General features: G+C 41.8%; 1 protein-coding gene across 2 annotated transcripts in view; it reads right to left on the minus strand.

Annotated features, from left to right (window-relative positions):
• xrn2 (5'-3' exoribonuclease 2) overlaps positions 1-25,644 on the minus strand; it is a 45,656-nt gene that overhangs the window by 7,812 nt on the left and 12,200 nt on the right. For both annotated transcript variants that reach the window (XM_080454140.1, XM_080454139.1), the window contains 12 exons: positions 21,300-21,379; positions 18,536-18,671; positions 13,667-13,774; positions 13,148-13,237; positions 12,789-12,861; positions 11,732-11,815; positions 10,992-11,092; positions 10,811-10,890; positions 8,691-8,747; positions 8,367-8,435; positions 7,377-7,523; positions 4,838-4,965 (listed from right to left, as the gene is read on the minus strand). In XM_080454140.1, coding sequence (XP_080310266.1) covers positions 4,838-4,965; positions 7,377-7,523; positions 8,367-8,435; positions 8,691-8,747; positions 10,811-10,890; positions 10,992-11,092; positions 11,732-11,815; positions 12,789-12,861; positions 13,148-13,237; positions 13,667-13,774; positions 18,536-18,671; positions 21,300-21,379 — 1,153 coding nt within the window. The remainder of the gene's footprint in view (positions 1-4,837; positions 4,966-7,376; positions 7,524-8,366; positions 8,436-8,690; positions 8,748-10,810; positions 10,891-10,991; positions 11,093-11,731; positions 11,816-12,788; positions 12,862-13,147; positions 13,238-13,666; positions 13,775-18,535; positions 18,672-21,299; positions 21,380-25,644) is intronic.

Here is a 25,644-nt window from a genome sequence, read left to right on the forward strand (position 1 = left end):
GGGGGTCATTACATTTTCTCCAAATCTTTCAAAAAAGTTTTTAAAAATTGTGAAACTAGAGATCTTACAAGCTCGTAAAATATTCGTTGTATGAGAAGTATTACGGCGCTTAAGTGGTCAACATGTTTGAACGCAAGATTGTATTTGTGTTCATGCGTGCATTTACGTGCGGGAGGTTCTTAGATTTGTCAGATGTAAGAAGGGGGGGGGGGGGGGGGTGAGAACTATGGCTCCTGATTGTACCAATGATGACTCAATGGGACGACTTAAGCCAGAGTTGCAAGCAGTAAATAGCAGATAAACAAGCTCACAACGCGTAGATATGCTATTTACTGACTAAGTATAACTGAGGCTTTTACACGGCAGAGACACCTGTCAATCTATTTAACAATGATTTGAAAAGGCTTGTGGGCAGCCGCTCCGCTCCGAGACAAAAGGCAACAAAGGCTTACGCCTCAAATCCCTAAAACACACTGCCGTCACTGTATTATTAACGCCCCGGGATTACAAGCCCGCCACAAACAACTGCCCGTCTCGCTCCCAAGCCTTTTCAAATTAGTCCAGCGACAATACCAACCACTCCAGTGTGTCCATCTAGGGAGTCTGGGGGGTTTGCAACCAAGGGCAGGAAAGTAACAGTTTAAAAAAAAAAGACTTTTACACACCTGGAAACGTTTATTTATTTTGCACGATTAATTCGCATTTAATTTAAGCTGCGTGTTCATGTCGTGAGCACATTTCACACACACACACACACACACACACACAACGCGGCTATTAGGTGGCCGATTAAAGAGACATCATTTATTTTGCGAAAGGAGGTTGATTTTTCAGCGAAAATAAAAGTGTCAACCTGCAATGATGAAATGAGGCATCACCAAATTAATAGTTGGTGGAAATATTGGCTGACGTATTTCCACATTGTATATTGGTCACGCTCCCCCGCTGTTTCAAGAGCTTTATGCTCACAGGCGCACAGGTCGATTATAAAATTCCTAAACTGATATTTCAGAATAATACCTAATTTACACTCCGTAGTATGACGTGTCACTTGCCAACAAGAACTGATCTTCAAGCTAACATGTCGCGTCACATAAATTAAGCTCAACCACTTAAACATGTAATTTGTCACGTGACGAATAGCAAAAATAACGGATCTAGATAACTGTTGACGGTGGTAAAAAACAAATACAGAAGATTGCCTTGTGATGGTAAGGAAACTGGGACTAAACAGAGAACCTGTAATATCCATGTAAGCTTGGATGTAGATCTGCTGTCCTCAAAATGTCTTATTTCTCAAATTCTACTATACTTGGGAGGGAGTGTATGGACATTTGGCCCTCACAATTAATAGTAATATTGTCTCAAAAATAGCAGATCAACAAGCTCAAAATGCGACGCGCAGCGTTTCGAGCTTGCGGATCTGCTAATTTTATTATGCTTTTGTGTGCCGCTGTAGTATGATCAAGTAGGGCGTTAATTTACGAAAAAAACACAAAGTTAACATATGGAGAGAGGTTTCTGCCCGACTGCCACGATCTAGAATTAAAAGGTGCACTCACACACACACACACCCCGTCTCTGTACCCTGATAAAAGTGTCCGGGAGGACAATTCTCGTTTTGACAATTCTTTAAAACGTTTTAATGGGATAGTCTACTTAATGACTACTTCAACTTTTTTTTTACTTTTACTCTGAAGTAGAAAATAATACAGGGCTTTACTTGTAACCTATTCCTACATTATACTATTACTATATTTGACTTAACCCATTAAGACCTGAGGCATTCTACAAATGCCTTCTAAATCAGTGGTTTTCAAACGTTTTTTCAAGGACCCGCAAATTGATATATATGGTCGCGGACACCCATCTGAAAATGTTTTGTGCCAGGGAACCATAGAAGAGAAGATTTGTGGGAAAAAAAATGTATTTTTTTTTTAAATAGCAGATGTACAAGCTCGCAGCACTGTGAGCTTGTATATCTGCTATTTTAGCAATCTAAACCACTATTCTAAATCACAGCTGCTTTCCCGGTTTAAATGGGTTAAGCCAAAAAAAAAAAGTACTTCTTCAACCACTGAAAGCGGGTGAACATTCACGCTTTCTCCTCCATCTCTACAGCGGTCGGTGCACACACACACCTTTAATTGTAGATCGTGGCAGTCGGGCAGAAACCTCTTATCTCCATATGTTAACTTTGTGTTTTTTCGTAAATCAACGCCCTACTTGATCATACTACAGCGGCACACAAAAACATAACAAATTAGCAGATCCACAAGCTCGAAACACAGCGCGCCGCATTTTGAGCTTGTAGATCTGCTAATTTTGCCTCTTTTTCTTTTGGAATCCTGAAAAGTAACAGTTTAGGACATTATGACAGTATGAGGTTTCCACCCCGAGACGATGTTACGATTAATTGTGAGGGCCAAATGTCCATACACTCCCTCCCAAGTAGAGTAGAATTTGAGAAATAAGACATTGTGAGGACAATGTTTCCTGGTTCCTCAGTCAGAACGTTTTTATTTTTTAATTTTATGTTTACAATTAGGAAAAAATTCAGGTTGGGGGTTTAGGATTAGGCATAATTTTAAGTTTTGGTTTAGTGGCTATGGTTGGAGTTATGCCTGATGCCTTAGTTGCTGCACCGAAAACAGCTCATCTACAAGCTCACAACATAACGATTTTATAATTGACAAAAAAAGCTACAAATTATATTTTTCAAAAATCGTCGTCTCAAAATATTTTTGTCCTTACAAGTCTAGTAATACAAACGTGTGTATGTGTGTGTGTGGGGGGGGGGGGGGGCATCCAGTGGGGCCCACTCGTCCACTCGACCATCTCATTAGCAAACCCTGTTCTCGTAGACTGCTAATCAGCAAACAGGGGGACCCCCGGACCTCCAACATCACAAAAGCCCCACCGGACCAAAAGCCTCCAGGACTGATTACTGGGCCAGCCTGGCCATTGGTCCAGAAGGAGAAGTGCTTTCTGGACAAAAGCAAAGCCTCGTCGGGGACCCTGAATAAGGTCTACTTGTCTTGGTTTAATCCCATTCCTGGGCTTGGTAATATTATGGACGAAAAGTTTTTACAATTTGTTTGTGTAGATTAAGACAGATCTCTGCCAACATGAGACAGAATCATCAATCACATCTGTTAATTTGAAGATATTGGAATCTAAAAAAGAAAGTTCTCTTTGTTACGCAACTGGTCCTTATGCTAGTTAGGATTTACTAGCGAGATCAAAAGCCCATTTCCACCCAAGGACAGTTTAACTTCACTTACAAAGCAATGAGATCGCTATCAAACTAAAGAAATCAAGTAAAAAAATGTGGGTGAAAAAATAAATGCGTTGTGAGCTTCTAGATTGGCTATTTTTTATTTTCTTTAATCTTTGAAAAAATATTTCCTCAGAGGCGAGCTGTCTAGAAGAGGGTCTGTGCGTCTGGAGCTAATCTCCCAAAACGATGGACTGATCAGTGTCAAATATACAGTATTGTGCACACTGAAACACTTCCACTAATGTGTGTGTTTCAAATAGAGAGTTACAAGCTCACAACGCATCGCTATTTTTCTAGCCGTCGTATGACAAAGTATAAAATCGTCTGTCGGGTGGAAACCAAAACTGTTTTGAGCTTGTGGATCTGCTACTTTTGCGTGATGCTGTAGTATGATCAAGTACGGCATTCATTTACGAAAAAGGACAAAAAGTAAAAAATGTGGAGATAAGAGGTTTCTGCCAACAGCAATGATGTAAGGCTTAATTGATTATGGGCTAAACATAACCCACTTACTTATGCAACCACTCCAGGCAAATCAAGTCTTACTTTTCAGTCAAATTTAAATAAGCTCATAAGAAAAATAACTGTCCACAGCACAATTCCACATCTCTGAGTGAATATTGTGAATATTATACAAAACTAAAATAAACCACCAAATGGAAGGTATCAAAGAAACGAAACCAAAAAAAAGACAAAATAAAAATGACCCGACAATTACCGACGGCCCACACCCACTTTCCACCATGATCGCCTTTATCAAACTGACTCTTTCAGGCCACAACAAAGCTCTGCTAGAGCTTTGCACTAATTGGCAAGTTTAAGACCCAGAATGGACAACCACAGCCCCCGGAGGAGCCGACATACTCCTCATTTGCATCAAGTGCCTCCGGAATAGCGTGGAGTCCCCCTGGTGGGCCGTGAGCACCGCGGTCCGAAGGACATTATTCATCAACTTCAAAGTCAGACAGGAGGACACACAGAGTCTCAAAGTCTCTCTACCATCCTTTCCTTTCTACCTCTTGCAGGCGCACACGCACACACATGCACGCGTGTGTGTGCGATTCGATTAGCCATTGTGCATTCCCTTCCCACACAGTAAAATCCTCAGTGTTAAGTCAACTCTGAGTGTGCAAATAAAACCAAATCGCGATGCATTGTAGATCGGCTATTTTTGCTACTTGCATGTGACACTGTAGTATGAAGAAGTACGGCATTAATTTACAAAAAAAGAAAAAAAAACTGTCGGGTGGAAACCTCATATGTCCAAAACTGTTACTTTTCAGGATTCAAATTCAAAAACGGCAGATCTGCAAGCTCAAAAAACGGTGTTTCGAGCAGCGTTTCGAACTTGCAGACCTTCTACTTTTGTGCGACACTGTAGTAGGATCAAGTAGGGCGTTAATATACGCCAAAAACACTAAAAGTTAAAATATGGTGATAAGAGGTTTCTGTCCGACAGCAACAATATAGAGTTTAAATATGGACATACAAGGTTTCTGCCCAAAAGCAACGTTATCCAAGTCTGGGTGCATGCTTTCGTGCGTGTGTGGTCCTTACGTGGGTTATGTTGGCGGTGACCTCCTCCACCTCCTCCACCTCCTCGGTAGTTTCCTTGGTTTCCATAGTTGCCAGGGGGCGGGGCATTGCTGTATTGCCCTTGCCCGCCTCCTCTGTTGAGGCTGTGACTGTAAATGACAACGCAGAGCGTCAAAGTATTAACACATTATCTGTGAGAACACAACGTTAAAATGATCATATTGTTTGGTTAACATTAGAATGGGCAGACAGTAGGCAAGCTGAGAGGGAGACAGTGTAGGAGAGACAGACAGTAGGTAAGCTGAGAGGGAGACAGTGTAGGAGAGACAGACAGTAGGTAAGCTGAGAGGGAGACAGTGTAGGAGAGACAGACAGTAGGTAAGCTGAGAGGGAGACAGTGTAGGAGAGACAGACAGTAGGGGGAGACCATGATGGAGAGACAAGACAGTAGGAAAGCTGAGAGGAAAACAGCATAGGAGAGAGTTTTTTGGTAGCGTCTACCCAAGTAACTGGCTGAAATCTCTGAGTTAAAGACTGGTTTGAGGAAAGAATACAAAAGAGGAATAACATTTTGATTCCTTCCATAATCAACCCTCCCAACATGCGATAGTGGGACTGGTCCAGATGTTCCATTAAGCCCGTTTCTTGATCAGAATATCAGCACTTTTGACTAAAGAGCTTAAGATCCTCATCAACCATGGCAGCTCAGCGGAGACGATAAGACATTTACACACTTACAACAGATCCTATCATTTTAAAAAGAGCACTTCACTTCCAAACCACTTTTTAGACATTGAGAATTTTGCGCTTGTTTTTATGCCTGTGACGACGGCCTAAACCGTAACGCAGTAAACGCACAATAATGTAATTTTATGTTCATAAACAATTTCACGGTTGGAGCAGTCAGCGTTCTTTTGTGGATCTCTATTCATAGATTTGTTTCCCATATGTTTTCCCACACAATGCAGTGAAACCTGGTTGGGAGTGCATTAGAGTGTCTTGTCTAACTCTGCAGCATCAAACAGGATTTGCCAGTCACGTTCTACGCGTCAATTATTTCCACACTTGACGCAAGTTAATTTCAGTGCCAGTTAATTAAATATGTGGTATAGTTAAGGTAGATATGAGGTTGGCTGGTTGTCAGATGCTAAAATTAGCTTGGGTAATAGCCGTTTAATGCGTGGCCTACAGGTTTTTCTGAACAGAAACAACATTACCACACCAGAGTATTAAAGAGATGTAAAAGGATGATCTGATCATTTCATGTCTGGGGTGGAACCTGTTTAACGTCACATGTTTTTTATGCACACAAGTAAAAAATAAAGTTAAAGATAAAGGGCAATTCCCCGATTTTTTACGTGAATCCTTTCACTCCATTATGAGATGCATCGCAAAATCACTACCTTGACGTCATCTTCACAATAGAACGATAAAGGTCCTTACACACCGGGGCGATTTTTTCGTGCGAATAATACGCTTTTTTTAAAAACCTTATAAAGTCAATGCAAGCGTACATGGCGCGAAAAAGCGGAAAAGCGAAGCGAAAAAGCGTCTTTTAATTATTCGGAACGAGTCCGAATTTTGCGTATATTCGCACATTCGCCGGTGTGTAAGGACCTTAAGTCAGGTTGAAAATCACTAGTACCAGTAGCATCTATTGATTATTTTCTTAGCGATTATATATGTGAGAGTGTGAGAGAGAGTGTGAGAGAGACATTTTTTTTTAATATATGTAAATTATTAATTCTTGATACATCAATGAATCGGCACAAATGTATTTTTTATAATCGACTAAATTAATTAGTCTGATTAACACATCCACCGCCAAGGGCTAATCTCATAATGTACTCACCAGTGCCAAGGTTTTATTGTTGTTTTTTGTTTTTTTCAGGTCGCCATAGGCCCCGTTAAAATCCTTTAGATTGCGCGATGCACTGTTTGTAAACAACGGGCACATGTCCTGGTGTCTACTCGTCGAGACCGCGTGTCAAACGGAGCCGCCATGTTTGAGTTCTGACCGTTTATGTTAACATGGGAAATGCGAGGATGAAAAACTACATAGGTTTTACAGGGCTTTTAGTGTACGACTTAGAATGGAGGCCGACGGGAAACAAAAAACGGGATCGCACTTCCGGTCGACTTCTAGTGGTGTTACACTGAAAATGGTCCCCCTAGAAAATTAAAAAAAAAAAAAAAAAATCGAAAAAAAAGGAAAAAACACCCGGACCGTAGGACTACGGTTTCGGCGCTTAACAGTTGGATTTAACGGACCGTAGGACTACGTTCTTGGCGGTGGATGTGTTAACCACTTAAGCCTCATTCTAGACTTTGTCATACAATGGTGTTGTGAAAGAATAGCGAAAACAGCCATGTCACAATGTGCTGTTGTGAGCTTGTAGATCTGCTATTTTTGAAAAAGAGGGGAACCCTCAAAATGTTATTTTTTTTAATAATCAAATAAATCCATTAGTTCGATTAACTGTTAGACACCGAATCACCAGAGAAAGAACCAATACACTGTACTTTGGCTAACTGATCTATGAATGTGAGTGACCCTTACCCGAGAGCCCTGAAACCTGATTGGTCGAGGTGGACTTGCTTCCTGTTGGGATTGAAGCCTAGCTGGGGTCTCCAGCCGCCACCGCCTCTGTGGCCGCCTTGGTTCCCTCTCTCCCAGTCCCCTGGTTTCAACACCTTTTCGGGCATCCTGAACAACAGTAAAACAACAATAAATCAATGCCTCCTTTTCCCGTTTCTTCTCATATTGTTTCTAATGACGCGGAATTGTGATAAATAACAATTTGATTCTAAAAGGGATAGTTCCAGTCCTGGATTCGGAGTTCAGACCGAATGAGTTCCATTGTAAAATACTTGATAAATACACACCTAGGGTGGCATGTATAGCTCGCTAGCACCGTCTTCATGGATTAATGGATAATAAAACGACTGGAAAACTGTTTGACCAAGTCGTAATGTGCGATTTGTGAAAAGGTGTGAAAGGAGCCCCCCACACCAGTGCTGTTTCCTTAACAATTAAGACAATGATGATGTTTTAGTAAGATTTGTTCCTGCTGTTCCACATACTGCCAACGAGGTGAAGAAAATCACAGATTGAGGATTTAACTTTTGCTTATGAAATATCTGAGACCATTAGGGTTTCATGGAAGATGCTTCAGAACATATTACTAGTTTGACCACTTCAAATGCACCAATCTTAAAATAATAACCGAAAATGGCCCATCTACAAGCTCTCAATGCCAGACGCATTGAGCACCTGAACTAGACTGATAGAATATCGTTGCTATCGGGCAGAAACCTATCTCCATATTTTTACTTTGCGTGTTTTTTCGTAAATTAACTTGATCATACTATAGCGTCACACAAAAGCATCAAAAGTTAGTAGATCCACAAGCTCGAAACAGCGCGTTTTGAGCTTGCAGATCTGCTACCATTCTTTTTTTTAATCCTGAAAAGTAACAGTTTTGGACATGTGAGGTTTTCACCCGACAGAGACGATATAATGGAATACATGACATTTATAATGACTCACTTGGCTCCGTTTAGGACAATAGCCTTGAACACATGTCCAAGTGGAAACTGCGGGTCTTGGAACTTAACCCTAGGGGAAATACAAAATAAAACAGTACGGTTTAGGTAAATAAATAAAAAATGTTAACAAAGAATGTATGCTGAAAATATATTTGTTAAGTGTGAACCCTCGAATTTATGCCATGCAAACATATGCCTTATTTATATGTCATGCAATCACCTGCATTGTTTTCTCTTTCCATTTCTATATCTCCATCTTTCACTCTATCTCTCTCTCTCTCTCTCACACACACACACGTCTACTGAGATAGATCAAAGTGTTTACCCGATGGCGCTGTTCACCGTGATGTCACGCAGCTGGGGTATAGGAGACTCCACCGGCCTGAAAGAAGGTTTAAACAAAAACTTAGTCATCAGTCCCAGTGTCTGGGCCATAAAGCCTGCCCTGGAGGACAAGGTACGTGTGCTGTAGGGCAGTGGTTCTCAACCTGTGGGCCGGGGCTCACTGGTAGGCTGTGAGAATAGTGCAAGTGGGCGCCCAAATCATTGGACAAACACCAAGATATTTATGATCATCTTCTCCTTTCGACTGTTCCCTTCAGGGGTCGCCACAGCGAATCATCTGCCTCCATCTCACTCTGTCCTCTGCCTCCTCCTCGCTCACACAAACTAACTTCATGTCCTTTTTCACTACATCCATAAATCTCCTCTTTGGTCTTCCTATAGGCCTCCTGCCTGGCAGTTCCAACCTCAGCAATGCATCCTTCTATCAATATAGTCACCATCCCTCCTCTGTACACGTCCAAACCATCTCCGTCTGGCCTCTCTGGCATTATCTCCAAAACATCCAACATGCGCTGTCCCTCTGATGTACTCGTTCCTGATCCTATCCATCCTTGTTACTCTCAGAGAGAACCTCAACATGTTAGTCTCTGCTACCTACAGCTCTGCTTCCTGTCTTTTCCTCAGTGTGACCGTCTCTAAACCATACAACATAGCTGGGTCTCACCGCCGTCTTGTACACCTTTCCTTTCATTCTTGCTGATACTTTCACACAACACACTTTTCTCCACAGTTTCAAACCTGCTTGCACATCTTTCTTCACCTCTTTTCCACACTCTCCATTGCTCTGGAATGTTGACCCTAAGTACTTAAAATCCGCCACTTCTTTACCTCTACTCCCTGTAACCTCGCTGTTCCTCTCATTCACACACACATGTATTCTGTCTTGCTGCGGCTAAGCTTCATTCCTCTCCTTTCCAGGGCGTATCTCCACCTCTCTGGTTTTTCCTCTACCTGCTCCCTGCTCTCGCTACGGATTACAATGTCATCTGCAAACATCATGATCCATGGGGATTCCTGTCTAACATCTGTCAGCCTGTCCATCACCATAGCGAACAAGAAGGGGCTCAGCGCTGATCCTTGATGCAGACCCACTTCCACCATGAACTCCTCTGTCACACCTCACAGCTGTCTTACAACTCTATAGCAGTGATATAAAAAAATGTATAACAAAAAAAGGAATGTCATGGCATTTTTTCTATTTTGTTTACATTGGTGAAAGCCAGAACAAAATGTATTGATTGATTATTAAAATAAAAATGCTCTTAACACTCTCACCGCCAGGCCCGTAGCCTACGGGCCGATAAATCCAACTGTAAAGCGCCGATCCCGTAGCCTACGGGCTGTGGTGCTTTTTCCTTTTTTTCCGAAAAAAAAAACTTTTCAATTTTCTAGTACGGCACATTTCATTGTAACACCACCGGAAATGGAATTATTCGGGATCACGTTTTGCCGATCCCATAGGACTCCATTCTAAAGCGCACACTGAGACGCCATTTTCTTCGATTGTAGTTTTTCTCCTCGCTGATCACTGTTTAACCTAAACCGTTCTAACTACAACATGGATGCCCCGTTTGACACGTGGTTTGGACTGGTACACGCAGGGAGATCTCCGCGATGTTTACAAACAGTGCAGAGCTCAATCTTAAGGATTTTAACGAGGTCTATGGCAACGTGAAAAAAACAAAAAACAACAATAAAACGTTGGCACTGGTGAGTACATTATGAGATTAACCTCTGGCGGTCAATGTGTTAACACATTGATTGCCTAGATCGAGTTAACTCGTTTTTTTTTGTTTTTTTTTACCCAAAGACCAAGGAGATATGATTTTTTGAAGATCTAGACTCCTATCCACTTCCTTGTTAACTTAAAAATTCTGTATCTCGGCTCCTGAGTACTTTTTTTTTTCAATGAAAAATCTCTGGCATAAAACTGCAAAAAATCTGAAATAATTCACGCAGTGAATGTGTTAAAATGCACACAGCCCACTTTCAAGTGGGCCCCGATCCAGAAAGGGTTGAGAACCACTGCTGTAGGACAAAAAAAACAACATGAACTTGCAGGAAATGCTCGGGTAGACTGAAGATAAGGGTGTTCCTTACTTATCTGGTAGGATGGGGTTTTCGTCCAGGTTTAATAAGCCTTGGATTCCATGACACAGCTCAGGTGACATCTCTGTTCCCTGGATGATAAAAACATATATGTTGCGTGAGCTTGAACTTTTGCACCACACATTTTCATCGACATGAAAAGGAGAGCATTGTGTGTGCTTGTTTTCCGTACCTCGATAGACGCCTCTGAGCGGTAGAGTTCCTGGATGAAGTCACACAGCGGGTGGTTCTTCCCTACAAACAGCATATCACTGCCCAGGCTGTTCCTCCTCACTGCAACACAAAACAAACGCCCTCTGTCGCTTAGTCACAGCGGAACCAAGTGCCGTCTTAGAGCTAGAGCTATAGGGACGTGTCACCTGCGCGTAAACCTGACTTTAACCAAAAATTGTTAATTTATGAAGATACACCATCCCAATTGGAGCCACTAGAGGCGAAATGGAACACAAAGCCTACACATGGTCTCCTAAGTGGGCGCCGTCTGATGGCAGATCTCGCAAACGTCCAATGTTGACTGGTGCTAGATCCTGCGAGAGTGTGTTGCTGAGACAGAGAAATGTCGATAATGAAGTCGATTTTCTCCCGATTCGTCGCTCTGAAAAAAGTTCGGAATATTGTGTGTCTTGTGACTATCGGGTCCAATATTTAGTTCAATGACCATGGAGCTAAAGAATGGTTCATAAGCTGTGTTCACGTTCACTCTCCCATTGAAATTAATAGACTCCAACCTGCCTCCTGTCTCCTAAAAAGGCGTCCGTCTACTTCACACAGATACGGGAAGTAAACGGGAGATGGCATGTCTTGCTATTTCCGTCTTGGCCTTAATCCTAACCTCAGACACATGTAAGGCGGGTCCATCCTATAACGTTGGTGGAATCCATAATAACGTGTCACCCTCTCATGTGTACTCACCCTCTTCAGGGCTCAGGTCTTTGTAGACTTCAGCCAAGGCCGCTCTCAGCCTGCGTTCGTCCACAAACGGCAACAACGCCACACCTTCAAACACAACAGAGAATACATTTTAACACATTGGGTGCCAAAACCGTATATATACGGTTTTGGCCATACTAACGTTGAGTGCCAAAACCGTATATATACGGTTTTTGGAAAAAAATAAAAAAAAGAGTTTTTTTTTTCTTTCTTCACAGCAACATGAGATATCACTCCTACAAGATTTAGACTCCAATCCAACTCCTGGTTAACTTATGACTTCAAAAACCTGTATCTCGGCTCCTGTGTACTTTTTTTTTTTACAATGTTAATTTAACTATTTTCAACTGGCTGCAACTATGGAACGGATTACCGAATGTTTTTAATTTTTTCCCCCCGATTGTACGAGACCTGTATGTGTGTAATGAGGGGATCACCGTGAGGACGGTGATCACTGAAAATATTTTGTGACTACTTGAAAAAGGTTCAAAATTTTAAAAAAATCCTGGCACTCAAAGTATAATATTTTAATAGACCTCTGGCACCCAATGTGTTAATAACCACAAATCTTGGGACAGAAGACCGAGCTCATCGTACTGAAGTAGTTAAAATTGCAGATCTACAAGCAAAATAGCCTATAACGACAGGCCCCAAAATAGTGATGCCAAGGTTAATGTGGTCAACAGATATTTACATACTAAGACAACGATGTTTTTTCATATATTTATATGCAAATGGCGGCTGTACATATAGCAGATTGTAATGGAAGAATCATGACGAGTGGAGGAAACCGATAGTTGTACATGCATACAATGTATTGTATAAAACACTCAAATACCATATTCTAACATAGGCATCGTTATGTTTTGTTTTCCTCCAGATTATTGGAATTCCAGCATTTCAAATGAGCCATTGCCCTGTTTTCAAAAACAACTGGCTTCATACAATCATACAGTTACATATTCACACCCGGGGGCAGAAAACCAGTCTTTCACTGTAGTGCCACTAGGGATTGCCCAGTAAAACAGGGACAGCTTACCCTGCCAGGCGTATTTCTTTCCGTTCAAATCGATGGCAAAGTCATCGGGGTAGAAGTCAATGATCGAGGACTCCTGGTTCACAGAGAGATTACAGAACATATTTAATGCAAACAATGATTATAGCCCTTAGGCCGAATTTATGCTGCATCGCACGGCGGTGTCGCATGCTGAAATTAAATTTTGAGGTACTTTTACTTTAATGGAGTATTTCCAATTTTCTGTACTTTTACTCCTACTCCACTACATCCCAGAGACAAATATTGCACTTTTACTCCACTACAATTATTTGAAAACTTTAGTTACTAGTTACTTTTATTATTATTATTATTATCACAAAACAACTGTGTGAACTTCTTACCGGACTGTTCATGAGATTCCTCCATGTTTCTGGTAGGAAGTTGCCGCTAGCTGCAGGAAACACTCCCATCAGCTGCTCCAGGGGTTTGAACTGAGAACATCAACAAGCATGCAGAAGATCAGAAACATGATCCACATCGTTGCCGCCGGGCAGCCCGAGTCAACTTGCGGGTGCTTGACATGAAAATGTTTGAGAAACATTTACCACCATTTTGGACCTTTTTACCTCATTCACCGTCATTTTATACTCATATACTGTAGACCCTTGATTTAGGCGAGCCATTGACAATACTGTTGACTACTGTCTGCTTGCACATTGGCTACCTAAATCAAACACACCCATTATTTACACTTAAGTTTATTCCACCCGTCTGCGGTTTTTGATCTGAAGCAGAAAACGAACTACAAAATCAGCCTCTAACAGAATATCTAAAAGAATATCAACAAATGAGCCGATTACGCACACAGGCCATTACCTGGAGCAGCAAACTGTAAATGAAAGGGAAAAGCTGACTCTCACCGGTTTGGTTTCCTTCTCAAACTCGGAGAACATCCCTTTGATGTCTTTGAAGTCGGAGGCGAACGGAGCGTAGTGGAACGGGAAGTACCACTTCCACGAAGCACAGCCCTGTCAGGAGGCACACAAACACATGGTCAACTGTAATGCTGGGATACGGTCTGACCGCATCCGATTGTGACTGGATCTTTATCCATTGCCTTTTGGCTATTAGCGAGTGCCGTGCTATGAGCTTGTAGATCTGCCATTTTTTGAAAAAACGTGAAAATGTGTGCAAATCTTTGAATATATATACATTTAAAGCAAACATTTGTAACTCAAATCTTTGCTTCTGGAGGTCCCTGGAACAAAATATTTTACAAATGCTTGCTTTAAAATGTATATATATTCAAAGACTTCACAATTTTTCACAAATATCAGATCTACAAGCTTGTAGCTATGAGTTAAAAGTGCATTTTCAGGTTGGGATATCAATCAGGAGAGAGAACTCATACAGGATACAGGATAAACAAGTGAAATGGTTAGTGGTGACACAGAAATGAGCAGACATAATTGAAACTAGACCACTATATAATTCGAAGCTGATAAATGGGTGCTCTCATCTGCAGGTTGTTGATGTTTATGCATTTTTTCCCGCCACCCTTTAAAAAAGGGTGGCGATCACATAGAATACAATGTGATCCACAATGTGATCCACATGCATGATGATCGTATTACCGGCGAGCATACAGAGAGGATGATGGACAACCACCTCGGACACAGCCCATGTAAAACTCCTGTCTTTGCCCTTTATCAGACAAGTTTCCTCTATACCATGTAGCTTAAAATACAATCCCAGATCGACTGCTGCAGCTGACATTTAAATATCTCCGCAGATTACTTCGGTCTTTCTAAAGCTGGATGGAAGGGAGTGAATTCTATTGGACAAAAACATAGCTGCTTGGTAGGACTTTACAACCCCCCAAAAAAATCTGCTGTACGTATAAATGTTTATATAGTGGCCAGATATGAGGGGGAAAAATGCATGTACCGGTACTTAATTCAGTTTGACCAGAAGCAAGGATATAATGTATCGCCACTGACCATAAACATTAATGACCCCCCACAACAAATTCAACAGTGCTTCTAAGACCAGAGGTAGTAGATTTTGTGATATCTTGGTTTGGGATATCCAAATTATCTGTCCAAAGTGTGGGACAGATAAATGTCATGACAGTCTTCTGCCCGTTAGATTTAGAGATCTCTAGTGTCAGGGTGTACATTTGTGGCAAAATGGAACCAAATGGACCCTTTCCTGGTTCCGTTTGTACACTCTCAGAGTTATATGAACACTGAGGATTTTACAGTGTAGATTGGGGTCCCAGAGAAAAAAAATTGAAAGAGAAAATGGTATCAAATGGGGGTCTGGGGCCTACTGCGCATTACCCCATTAAAACCGGGACAGCATCTGTGTCATTTTAGATTTTAGCGTTAGATGTACAAGCTCACCTGCTATTTTTGAACATTTTTGAAACATCTTGAAAACTGTGAGAACTACTGATTTAGATGGCATTTGTAGAATCGGCCTCAGGTAATAAGTGGGTTAAACTGGGTGTCCTTATAATGGAAAAGGTTGAGAAACACTGCACTAGAGGGGAAGGCCACGGGGGAGGGGGGGTCACCAAGATAAGTAGGGTTAATTGTCCGGGAGCACCATGGTTCACAACAGATTCCGTTGCAATCCAGCCAACGGTTTTCAAGATACTGCCATCATTCATGCTCTCCAGATAATGAACCCAAACCATTTGATTTGAGTGACCCAATGACCTTGCCTCTAGCACCACCCGCAGGCCAAAATGTGAAGTCGGCACACAAGGCATTACAACCTTTTTACATTTCAAGGACCCCCAGTTTGATATGCATCAGGCCATGGACCCCCATTTGATAACATTTATCATCTCTGGAACTGCAATCTACAATTATTTATTTAACTCACTACTACATTGTTATGCTTTTGTACTTTGCCTCAAGTAACATTTTGAATGAGAGACTTTTACGTCTTGGAACAAAGCATTTTTGTTGGCATGTGGTATTGCGGCTTTTTAACTCGAGTCCAAAATCCAAGTACTTCTTCCACCACTGCGTTAGTGGTCTTTGGTGGAACTAGGGATGTTAAGTTGAGTCGAAAGTCGACTCGTTGCTCCTGTCGATTCTAAAAATAGAAAGATTGTCTAACAAAAAACGTTTTAATGGCTTGTTCAAAAACGTTTTCCAAAATAGCCAGTTCAAAATGTAAAAAAATTATAAAATGTTTTCCAAATGGGAGAGGAACGGTGTGTGTGCGAGTTAGGTCTGTGTGTGCTGCGCTAGTGCATGTCCGGTCTGGTCGTGTGCACACTGACTAGTTTTGTTTACGTCCTGCTTATGCATGCTTGAAAGCCCGCTTGGAAATGGCAGCTTCACATAAGAGTGCGTGGATGATTTAGTCAAGATTGACGATAAAACAGTGCAATGCAAATTGTGCAACACAAAGTATGCGTATCACTCGCCGTCAATATCAGTGATGCCAGATCACATGTAAGTGAGACACCCGGTACCAAAGCCTGCCCTTCATCCAAAGCAAAGCAGAATGGCAGACCTCACCGTGAAACCTCACCATTGTGATGACCGGCTGGTAGAAAAGATAAAAAAAATGTAAAGCCTAGATTATAGCCAAAGATATAATGCCTACTATTAGCGTTGTCGAGGGCAAAGGCTTCCGTGAGATGCTGGCATTTCCAGAGTACACCGTGCCCTGTCGCCAAACAATGACAGCGCGATGAGAGAGAGAATGTACGCTGAGGTAACCGGAACGATCGCCCCAAAACACACTTGCCCCCATTTATTGGTGACCTGGTGGCGACCGTTCCCAGGTCACCAGATTTGATCCGGGGCCGCCGTGTTTTGGGGGCGAGCATTCATGTATTCGCTGAGGTAACCGGAATGTGCCGCAAGATGTCATAAAAGTTTATATCCAGGCCATATAGCTCCATATTGTGGCACGTGTTGTGTTGTTACTATTATTAGGCATCGGGAAGGAGAGCTTAGTCTGACATCATTCTTCCTCATTTGTGAAACGTAGGCCTCGTTAGTTATAGGCTGGTGTAGACTACGCATTAAAAGAAGATGCGAAAAAAATCGATTGACACATCGATAAATGCCCCGACACGTCGACGGCCAAACCACTGAGTCGTTAACCTCCCTAGGTGGAACGCGCCAGCGCTTCCGTTCTCGTGAGCGATGTGGCTTTTAAAGCTCAAACTCATCAGGAAGCGTGAATGTGCGACAGAGGCGAGCAGACACGTCCCCGCCTGTCTCCCCCCCCCCCCGAAGAGAAGGGCCTCACAAGAATATTAATTCACACAGAGACACCCCCCCCCACCCCCGCATCTCAGGGGACGCCGCCCGCCCACTGCCGAGCATGTGGCTCGACACAGTCGCCATCGTTACGCACACAGCCCAATTACGGCACGCAAATCCTCCAATGTCACCACAGACACACACTTTGCATGGTGTTACTATAGGTGTGAGGACATTTAGCGCATTAAGACCTGAGGCCGATTTGACAAAATAATGCCTTCTAAACCAGTAGTTATCACACTTTCAAGATTTTTCAACAGTATAGATCAGGCACAACTCCAACCCCCTCAATCTAACCTCTAAATGTCTATTCCTAACCGTGACCCAACTTGAATCTTTTCCCATTTGTAAACTTTTTTGTAAACCATTTCTCTTATGTGGAATAGGAAAATTGTCCTCCTCACAATGTCTTATTTCTCAAATTCTACTATACTTGTGGGGACATTTGGCCCTCACACACACACACACACACTCATGCCTAATACATCAGGGTTCTGCTGGAGAGGGCCCAGGGCTAATTATTCCATTTGGAGATAAAAGATCATTGTTTTACAACAATAAAATGATTTAGGCTGTAATGAAAGGGCAAACAATAACCAGGAGGAACACTCAAATATACACAACACAGTGGCTCTGTGGGGAATCCCTCTGAGCTCACAACCAAACACCCTTGTGGTACTTGGACCTGTAACTCAAACCTTGACTCGTCTTTACATCACGTGTACTGCCTGGCTTTTAACTTTGGTTGAACGCTGTTGTTTTTAACCCATTAAGACCTGAGGTCGATTTTGAAAAGTTTTCAGAAAACACTTCAATTTTATATTCAAAACATTTGAAAAAGTTCCTGTTGCAATATACATAGCAACATCTAAAACATACATGGGCAACTGGCGGCCACATGCGGCTCCCACCTTAACCCACCATTTAGGGCGGGAACCCCTATTTGTAACTATACCTTTCAAGACGGGAACCCGTTTTGGGGTTCCAGTTGCTATGTACAGTATGTAGCAGCATAATGTTTTAGTAATTTTTGAATACATCACAGGTCAGGTCAGGATTTAGAAGGTATTTTTAGAATCGGCCTAAATGTCTAAATGGGTTAACTTAACTCATTCACTGTCAATGTCTTTTGAAAGCCCTCACTGCCAATGAGGTCTTTTGAAGTCTCTATTTTTATTTTTTTAATAGTATTTATTCTTTACATTTTGCACACAGAACCAGGAGATAACGTGATCCAAAGATGTACTGCTCCATTCACTTCCTGGTTAAAGTATTTGGGAAATATTTTGTATCTCGGCTCCTGTGTTTTACCATGTATTTTTGGCGAGACATGCTATTTTCAACGGCGTATAACAAGCGAACGGGAGGTCGCGATGACATTCTTTTTTCACGGAAGCACAGTGAAAAAAGCACAGTGAAAAATGCTTTCCCAGTTTCAAGGGTATAACAACAACTTCTAGGCTTTCCCAGTCTTGGTTTAGGGGGACAACGGACCTGGTAGTAGTACTGCAGCACCCAGCAGAGACCCTCCACGTACGACTTCACCACCTTCTTCTTGAACTCTTCGTCGTTGGCATCCACGTCAAACTTGGTCTTATAATACCGCTGCTTCCACCCCTCCTCCCATAACCTGCAAAACACAACACCAGCACAACAAAACATCATTATTTATACTTTTTCTCTTCATTAGTATTATCATTATTCTTTAGCCACACAGTAGTCCATATTGGCAAGACATAGGGCCACTTCCTTACGTTCTTCACAGGTGTTACAGGCGATACACGGTTTAAGGTTGTATTCCAGCAACAATATTAAAGTGTATGAATAAAGTTTAACATATGGTCTATCTAATACAGTGTATATACTACAATGGCATGGACTTGTTGTGATGCTGCACACACACACACACAATTATTACATAAGCGTCTGATCGCAATTATTTGACATACTCGCAATCACTTTGCAAAATAGTCAGAATCATTTCCAAGTTGAAATATTTTCATACATTTTCCATAAAGAACTATAAAACTATAAAAAATTGCAGATCTACTAGCTCAGAACGCGTCGCATTGAGAGCCATTTCCACTTTCAATTCTGAATGTATAGTTATTTAACATGTCAGCCATTTATTTGAATATTAAAATTATTCGTCATATCCAAAAATAGAAATGTCAAATTGATCAAAGGCCAAAAAAGAAATGTAATTTTTAAGGCCAAAAAAGACAATTAAAATTGTTAATCATTTGTGTGACAATTAATCAAGTGAAATTTCATAATCATGACAACCCCATAAAACACACACACACACACACACACCACATTGTCGGGCATAGACCTCTTATCTCCATATTTTAGCTGTTTTTTCATAGATTAACGCCCTACTTGATCATACTACAGCGCCACACAAAAGTACCAAAAGTAGCAGATCCACAAATTTGAGCTCTATCGATCTGCTACTTTTGCCATTTTTTAAATTTGAATCCTGAAAAGCAACAGTTTTGGACATATGAGGTTTCCACCCGACAGAGACGACGATAATCAAGGAGCCCCAAGGCAGCATCTGTCTCGTCAGTGGCGGGGCAGCGAGGCCCGCGGGGAGAGCCCGGCGACAGGCCGGAAAGCCTCCATGAATACCAATTTAGCCCCGCGGATTTAGGAGGCTTTAGCGAAACATGTCGCAGAGGAATTTGGACAGAATATGACTGCTTTCCATGTTAATCACGTCCGGGGGGGAGGGGGGGTGTGTAGAGGCGTTGATGATTGCGGGGCACTAGAGGAATAAAACGGCTTGTACACAGCAGCACACAAAGGTGACTCATTTTGGACATTTATACACGTAAATTATTCAGTTTCTTCTACTTGTATTGTCTTTAGGGGAGCAATGGTTAAATCAAACAATTTGAATACAATAATACATTTTCTAAAATAGCAGAGCTTGTAAATTGGCTATTTTTGATTAATTAATGTAGTTGATTTAGAAAGAAAATCCATAAAAAAAAGTTATCCTCGATTCATTGGATAATGAATGAAAAACATATTAAAAACACGATTCTCGATAATTAAATTCATCTGGAAAAAAGTAATCGACAATCGCTACTGAAATAACCAATACTCGCAGTCCCAATTGCCTACAGAAATTAATATCATTAAATGCTCCTCAACTAAACAGACAGAACTCTGCTGTTGAGAGTAAATGCACCATCAGTGAAGCTATCTAGGAGGTCTGCTGATGGTCGGATTGTTAAACTTCTGAAGTGAGATTCTGAAGGAAGATTGTGCACAGGTTTGGTATGGTTTTGCCAATGACAAGCCACTCATTTACCGGTAATGTTAAAGGGATAGTCACCCCCAAATAGGGCATTCATAGAATAGTCGAATATTCGACTATCAAACCACTATTCGACCACTGTACATCAAAGTCGATTATTCAGATATTATGTTTTATATTATTATTCATTTATTTGTATTTAATCATTTAGCAGTGGCTTATTTTATACAGTAGATAAGCAGCTGTGAGCTCTGGTGTTGGTAGTTCTCCTAATCCATTCATGGTTGATTGTTGTCAAATAATTTCATACTGTACGTTGTGCCTTCACTCAATGGAGGTGGGGCGCTGAAAGCCCACTTGCTTTTTAAAGCAGAAAAAAAACATGTCTCTACACTCAATGGTGACAACTACAGTGTGTAAATACTTTACTTACAATTGGTGAGTTTATTAATGTAGTGTGTTTAACAAGTTAGATTGGAGACGTGTGGTGACGTCCAGGCACAGTATATCCAGTTTGGTAGGACACTACAGTAGCTCTTGCGGTGATGTCATGTTTCTTATTCTTATCATAACAAAGGTGCAAATGTGTGGCATTAATAACAAAACAAGTTTTGCGACACGCGATGGAGTGAAGTTGATCTTGTATTAGCCTGCTGTTAGCAGTGGTGAAAAAAGTACACCTTTTTTACTGACTTTTTCTATCGATTAGTCACCCCATGGAGACTTGAATTCATGGATATTTTTTGGTTTTTGTCTCATTCCTAAGCCAATAATTTGATGACCGGCAGCGGTTCCGGTAGGAGACACAAAGAGTCTCCTTTGAGTCTCCTACCGGAACCGCTGCCAACAGGTCCACTGGTCATCAAATGATTGGCTTAGGAATGCGACAAAAACAAAATCATTTATTCAAGTCTCCATGGGGTGACTAATCGATAGGGAAAAAAAGACACAAACCAGCCAAAAACACCTGAGAGGAGTGGGTGAACGTACCTGACGTTGTCTTCAGGTTCGGGCTCGCTGTCGCTGTCCTCCGCTTTCCTCTTCACTCCTCTGCCATCTGCACTGTCACCCTGCAGGGCACCGACCAAAAACGTCAAAACATTTCCAATAGCAGTAAAATAGCATACAAGCTCACAACATGTCGCAGGGTGATGCGTTCAATCTTCCATTATGAAATTATAGTTACATTCCTTCAAAAAGTATAAAACACGAGAAAACAAAATTAGTGGTTAGTACTTATGTGGCCTATTGGTGGCGTGTACAAGACATTTGGCACTGATGATCGGTCAAGGGCACAGCCACTCTCAGACAGCTAGATTCGTGAAGTCACATCATAAAAATGCACCACTGACTTATTATTTTTCTCATTTTCACTCCTACGTCAAAGATATGTTATGTCATAGACCAATGGTTCTCAAAGTTTCATGTCAAGGAACCCCAAATGAATATGGATTTGGCTGTGGACCCCCCATCTCAAAATATTTTGTGGTAGGGACCCCCATACAAGATTGCTCTTAATAAATTTTTCAAGATTTCCTTTTAAAAATTGCCGATCTATTGTACATTAGGGCTGGTAAATTAATATTCGAATATTCCTCAAATATGGGGGAAATATGTATATTCTATTTTTTTTTTAATGTTTATTTGACAGGAACAATACAAAAAACGTATTAAAAAAAACTATTATTGGATCCAAGCACTTGATACATTGTTTTATGTATTGTCCCTGTCAAATAAACATTAAAAAAATATATTTGTATTAATCTTTTGTTTTTATAATAATAATATTAGAATATATTAGAATATCTGCCAATTTTTAAGACCAATATTCGAATATCATTTCAGAGGAAAGTTACCAGCCCTACTGTACATGGGCCATTCTCAAAAAGCCGATGTATACAGGGTTAAAGTGGTTGAACTGATTTGTTGACCCCCTGGAACTCCTGACATAGATCAGTGGTTCTCAACCTTTTCAAGCCACGACCCCCCAAAATAATCATATTATCCCCCTGGGGGTCCCGACCCACAGGTTGAGAACCACCGTCATAGATGACTGACGTTACCCAGAAATCTGCAACACTCGGTTTTAACTGTTTAAATAAATGAACGTGCCCCGCAGCTGCATTAATTGACCAGTGATGACAGCTGTTTTAACTAAGATGCAGTCAGGGGCTGCTATTACAGTCTATCGCCACAAGATGGCTGTACACTACATTATGGGCCCTTGAGGCAAATTGTAATCTAATCACAACTTTGGTCTGTTGCAATACATTAAAATTTTCATCATAGCTACGGGTGCTACTTCCTCCTTTTAATAGGCCTTTTAATGGGATCTCACTCGCCGTGGTCCACACCTCAGCAACACTGGTTGCTCCATTCATTTGTGTGTGATCATCCTACCACCACCACCAGCATCTGCACGTTCTCTAAACCAGTGGTTCTTAAACTTTTCAGGCCTCGACCCTGAAAAATTATCATATTTGAACTGGGGACCCACCAAAATATTCATATTTGAACTGGGGACCCACCAAAATATTCATATTTGAAATGGGAACCCCCCACTCTGACGAGCGCTTGGAATTTTAGGAGTTAAAAGTCAATTTTGTTTGACTCAGTCCCACAGATAAATAGTGAAAATAGCAGATGTACAAGTTCACAACCCCTAGCAACGCGAGGCATTGTGAGCTTATAGATCTGCAATTTTCACAACTTTTGCCTCTTCCTTACATTATTTGACAATTTGGCTTATGGTTGAACAGTTTTTTATAGAATAGTTAAATTGTCACTTCACTGTCATCTGGGGACCCTCCCAAAATCATGGGGTCCCACAGGTTGAGAACCACTGCTCTAAAAACTGTGTTATAAAGTCCGCCAGTCCGGTACGCTCTGCTCTGCTCTGCTCTGCTGAGCTGTTGCTTCCGTGTGCGCGGCTCTGCTGCAGCACCGCGACCTCAGAGTGCCTTGTATGCCTTATTGTTTAGTTGTTTGTATTGTCCGTGTGCCTATATGTCGTTACATGTTATGATGAGAGCAGTAGCTATAGCTCTGCTGATCCTATGGACTATCAACCCCTGCTTGTCGGTCGAACAGACTCAACTCGACAAAAACATCTGGCGTGAGGACGGCGCGACCAGGATCGGCGACGCCTGTGTCACTGTGTACAGCCGAGCTGCACTGCTGGCATTACGGCCGCCGGAGCCGAACACAACGGCAAACCACGTCCACCTACCGGTGTTGGATAACATCCCCGCCGAGTTGATCCGAGGAAAAAGGAAGAGGAGACGAGGGAAAAGAGGGGGAATTCGGACCCGACTACGGAGGAGATTCACCCGCCCCCCGCTCCCTTCTATCGTTCTGGCCAACGTGCGTTCCCTGCACAACAAAATAGGCACGATACGGACATACACCAGGTACAATCATGATTTTCGTGAGGCATCACTGTTTTGTTTCACTGAGAGCTGGTTAAAGCCATCACAACCAGACTCACTCTATGAAGTCCCCGGATTCACTCTGGTACGACTGGACAGAGGTGGAGGGAGGGGTTACGGCGGTGTATGTGTGTACATAAATGATCTCTGGTGTCGATCCTTCTCCGTCAAACTTAGGATATGCGACGATCCCAACGTGGAGATCCTAGGCATGACTTTAAGACCTTTCTATCTTCCCCGCGAATTTGGGTGCATTTTACTTTTTCTAGTTTATGTGCCTCCTAAAGGGCCAGGAAGAGCTGCACAAGCAGCAAAAACCACTGCTGACTGTGTGCACGGACTGCAACTGCAGTATCCAGAGGCACCAGCAATCGTGCTGGGAGACTTAAATCAGTGCTATCTGGACACCGTGTTGCCGGGATTTGAACAGTATGTTAAGGATGCGACGAGGAAAAATAACATTCTGGACAAGTGTTATGTGAACATCCCAAATGCATATGTTGCCACGGTTGGGCCGCCTATATTGACCTCTGATCACAACGTTGTGTGCATGACTCCAGTTTATAAGTCAAAACTGAAGAGAGGAAAGGTGGAGAAGAAAATAGTTAGGACATGGACAAATGAAAGCAAGGAACAACTGAGAGCATGCCTGGACTGTACAGATTGGGACACCTTTAGAGATGGTTCATTGGACGAAGTAACCACAGTTACAAATGATTACATTAATTTTTATGTACAGCTGGTTGTTCCTACAAAAGAAATTAAAATCTATCCGAACAATAAATCTTATGTGACCAAGGACATAAAGAATGTTATAAATGAAAGGAAAACAGCCTTCATAAACAAAGATTTCGGTGCACTCAAATTGACAGAAAAAAAGCTAAAAACAAAAATGAGGCAGGCAAAATTGGCACATAGACAGCATCTAGAGGATGCGTTCAAAGCCAAAAATCACAAAAAGGCGTGGGATACTATGAAATCCATGACGGGAATGTCATCCCCAACAAAACCTATTGTGACAGATAATGAACTTGGCTTTTCTAATGACCTAAATACTTTCTTTGCTAGATTCGAATCATTAGGTGATTCCTCTAAGTGCACTGAAATACTTAAGGCTGTAACACCTGCCCCCTCAGACAGAATTATCATCACTGAAGAGGATGTCAGAAAAGTGTTTTGGTGTACTAACACAAGGAAAGCTAATGGGCCGGACGAGTGCAGTGCTTTCCTCCTCAAAAACTTCGCATCTGAGTTGGCTCCTGTGTGGCAACCAATATTTCAAAACTCTGTAGACACACACATAATTCCTCTGTGTTGGAAAACCTCACACATAAAACCACTACCCAAAATCCAATGTCCAAAAGAACATAAGGATTATAGACCCATAGCTCTCACTTCAGTGATCATGAAATCACTGGAAAGAATACTGTTGCAACATCTTGTAAGTATAACTAAAGACAAATTCGACCCCTGTCAGTTTGCTTATAAGAAAGGTTGCGGTACAGAGGATGCGGTTGTCACACTGGTCCACTTCATTACAAAACACCTAGATAAGTCTAATAAGAATCATGCAAGGGTGCTGTTCTTAGACTTCTCTTCAGCTTTCAATACAATACAGTCTGATATTCTGGTGTCTAAAGGCGGCTTTCCATATACATGGACTTACCTAGCCCCACCCCACACCGCCCACCACAGCAACGGTTTCCACTACAATGAAGTGGGTAGAGTGGTGTGTAAGTGGTACTAAACTGGTGCCTAAAAAGTACCCAGTCTTGGGTAGGTCTGAGCTGGGCTAAGCGGGGCTAAAGCTGTGACTGCTATTGATTGGTCGGCTCACAGCTGTGTCTGTCCACTCAGGTCTCTGTAAAATGTAAACACTACGGTAGCAGTGTTGCCATGTCCACTTA

Source organism: Gymnoscopelus braueri (assembly GCF_963280865.1).
Source record: "Gymnoscopelus braueri genome assembly, chromosome: 16".
NCBI lineage: Eukaryota > Metazoa > Chordata > Actinopteri > Myctophiformes > Myctophidae > Gymnoscopelus > Gymnoscopelus braueri.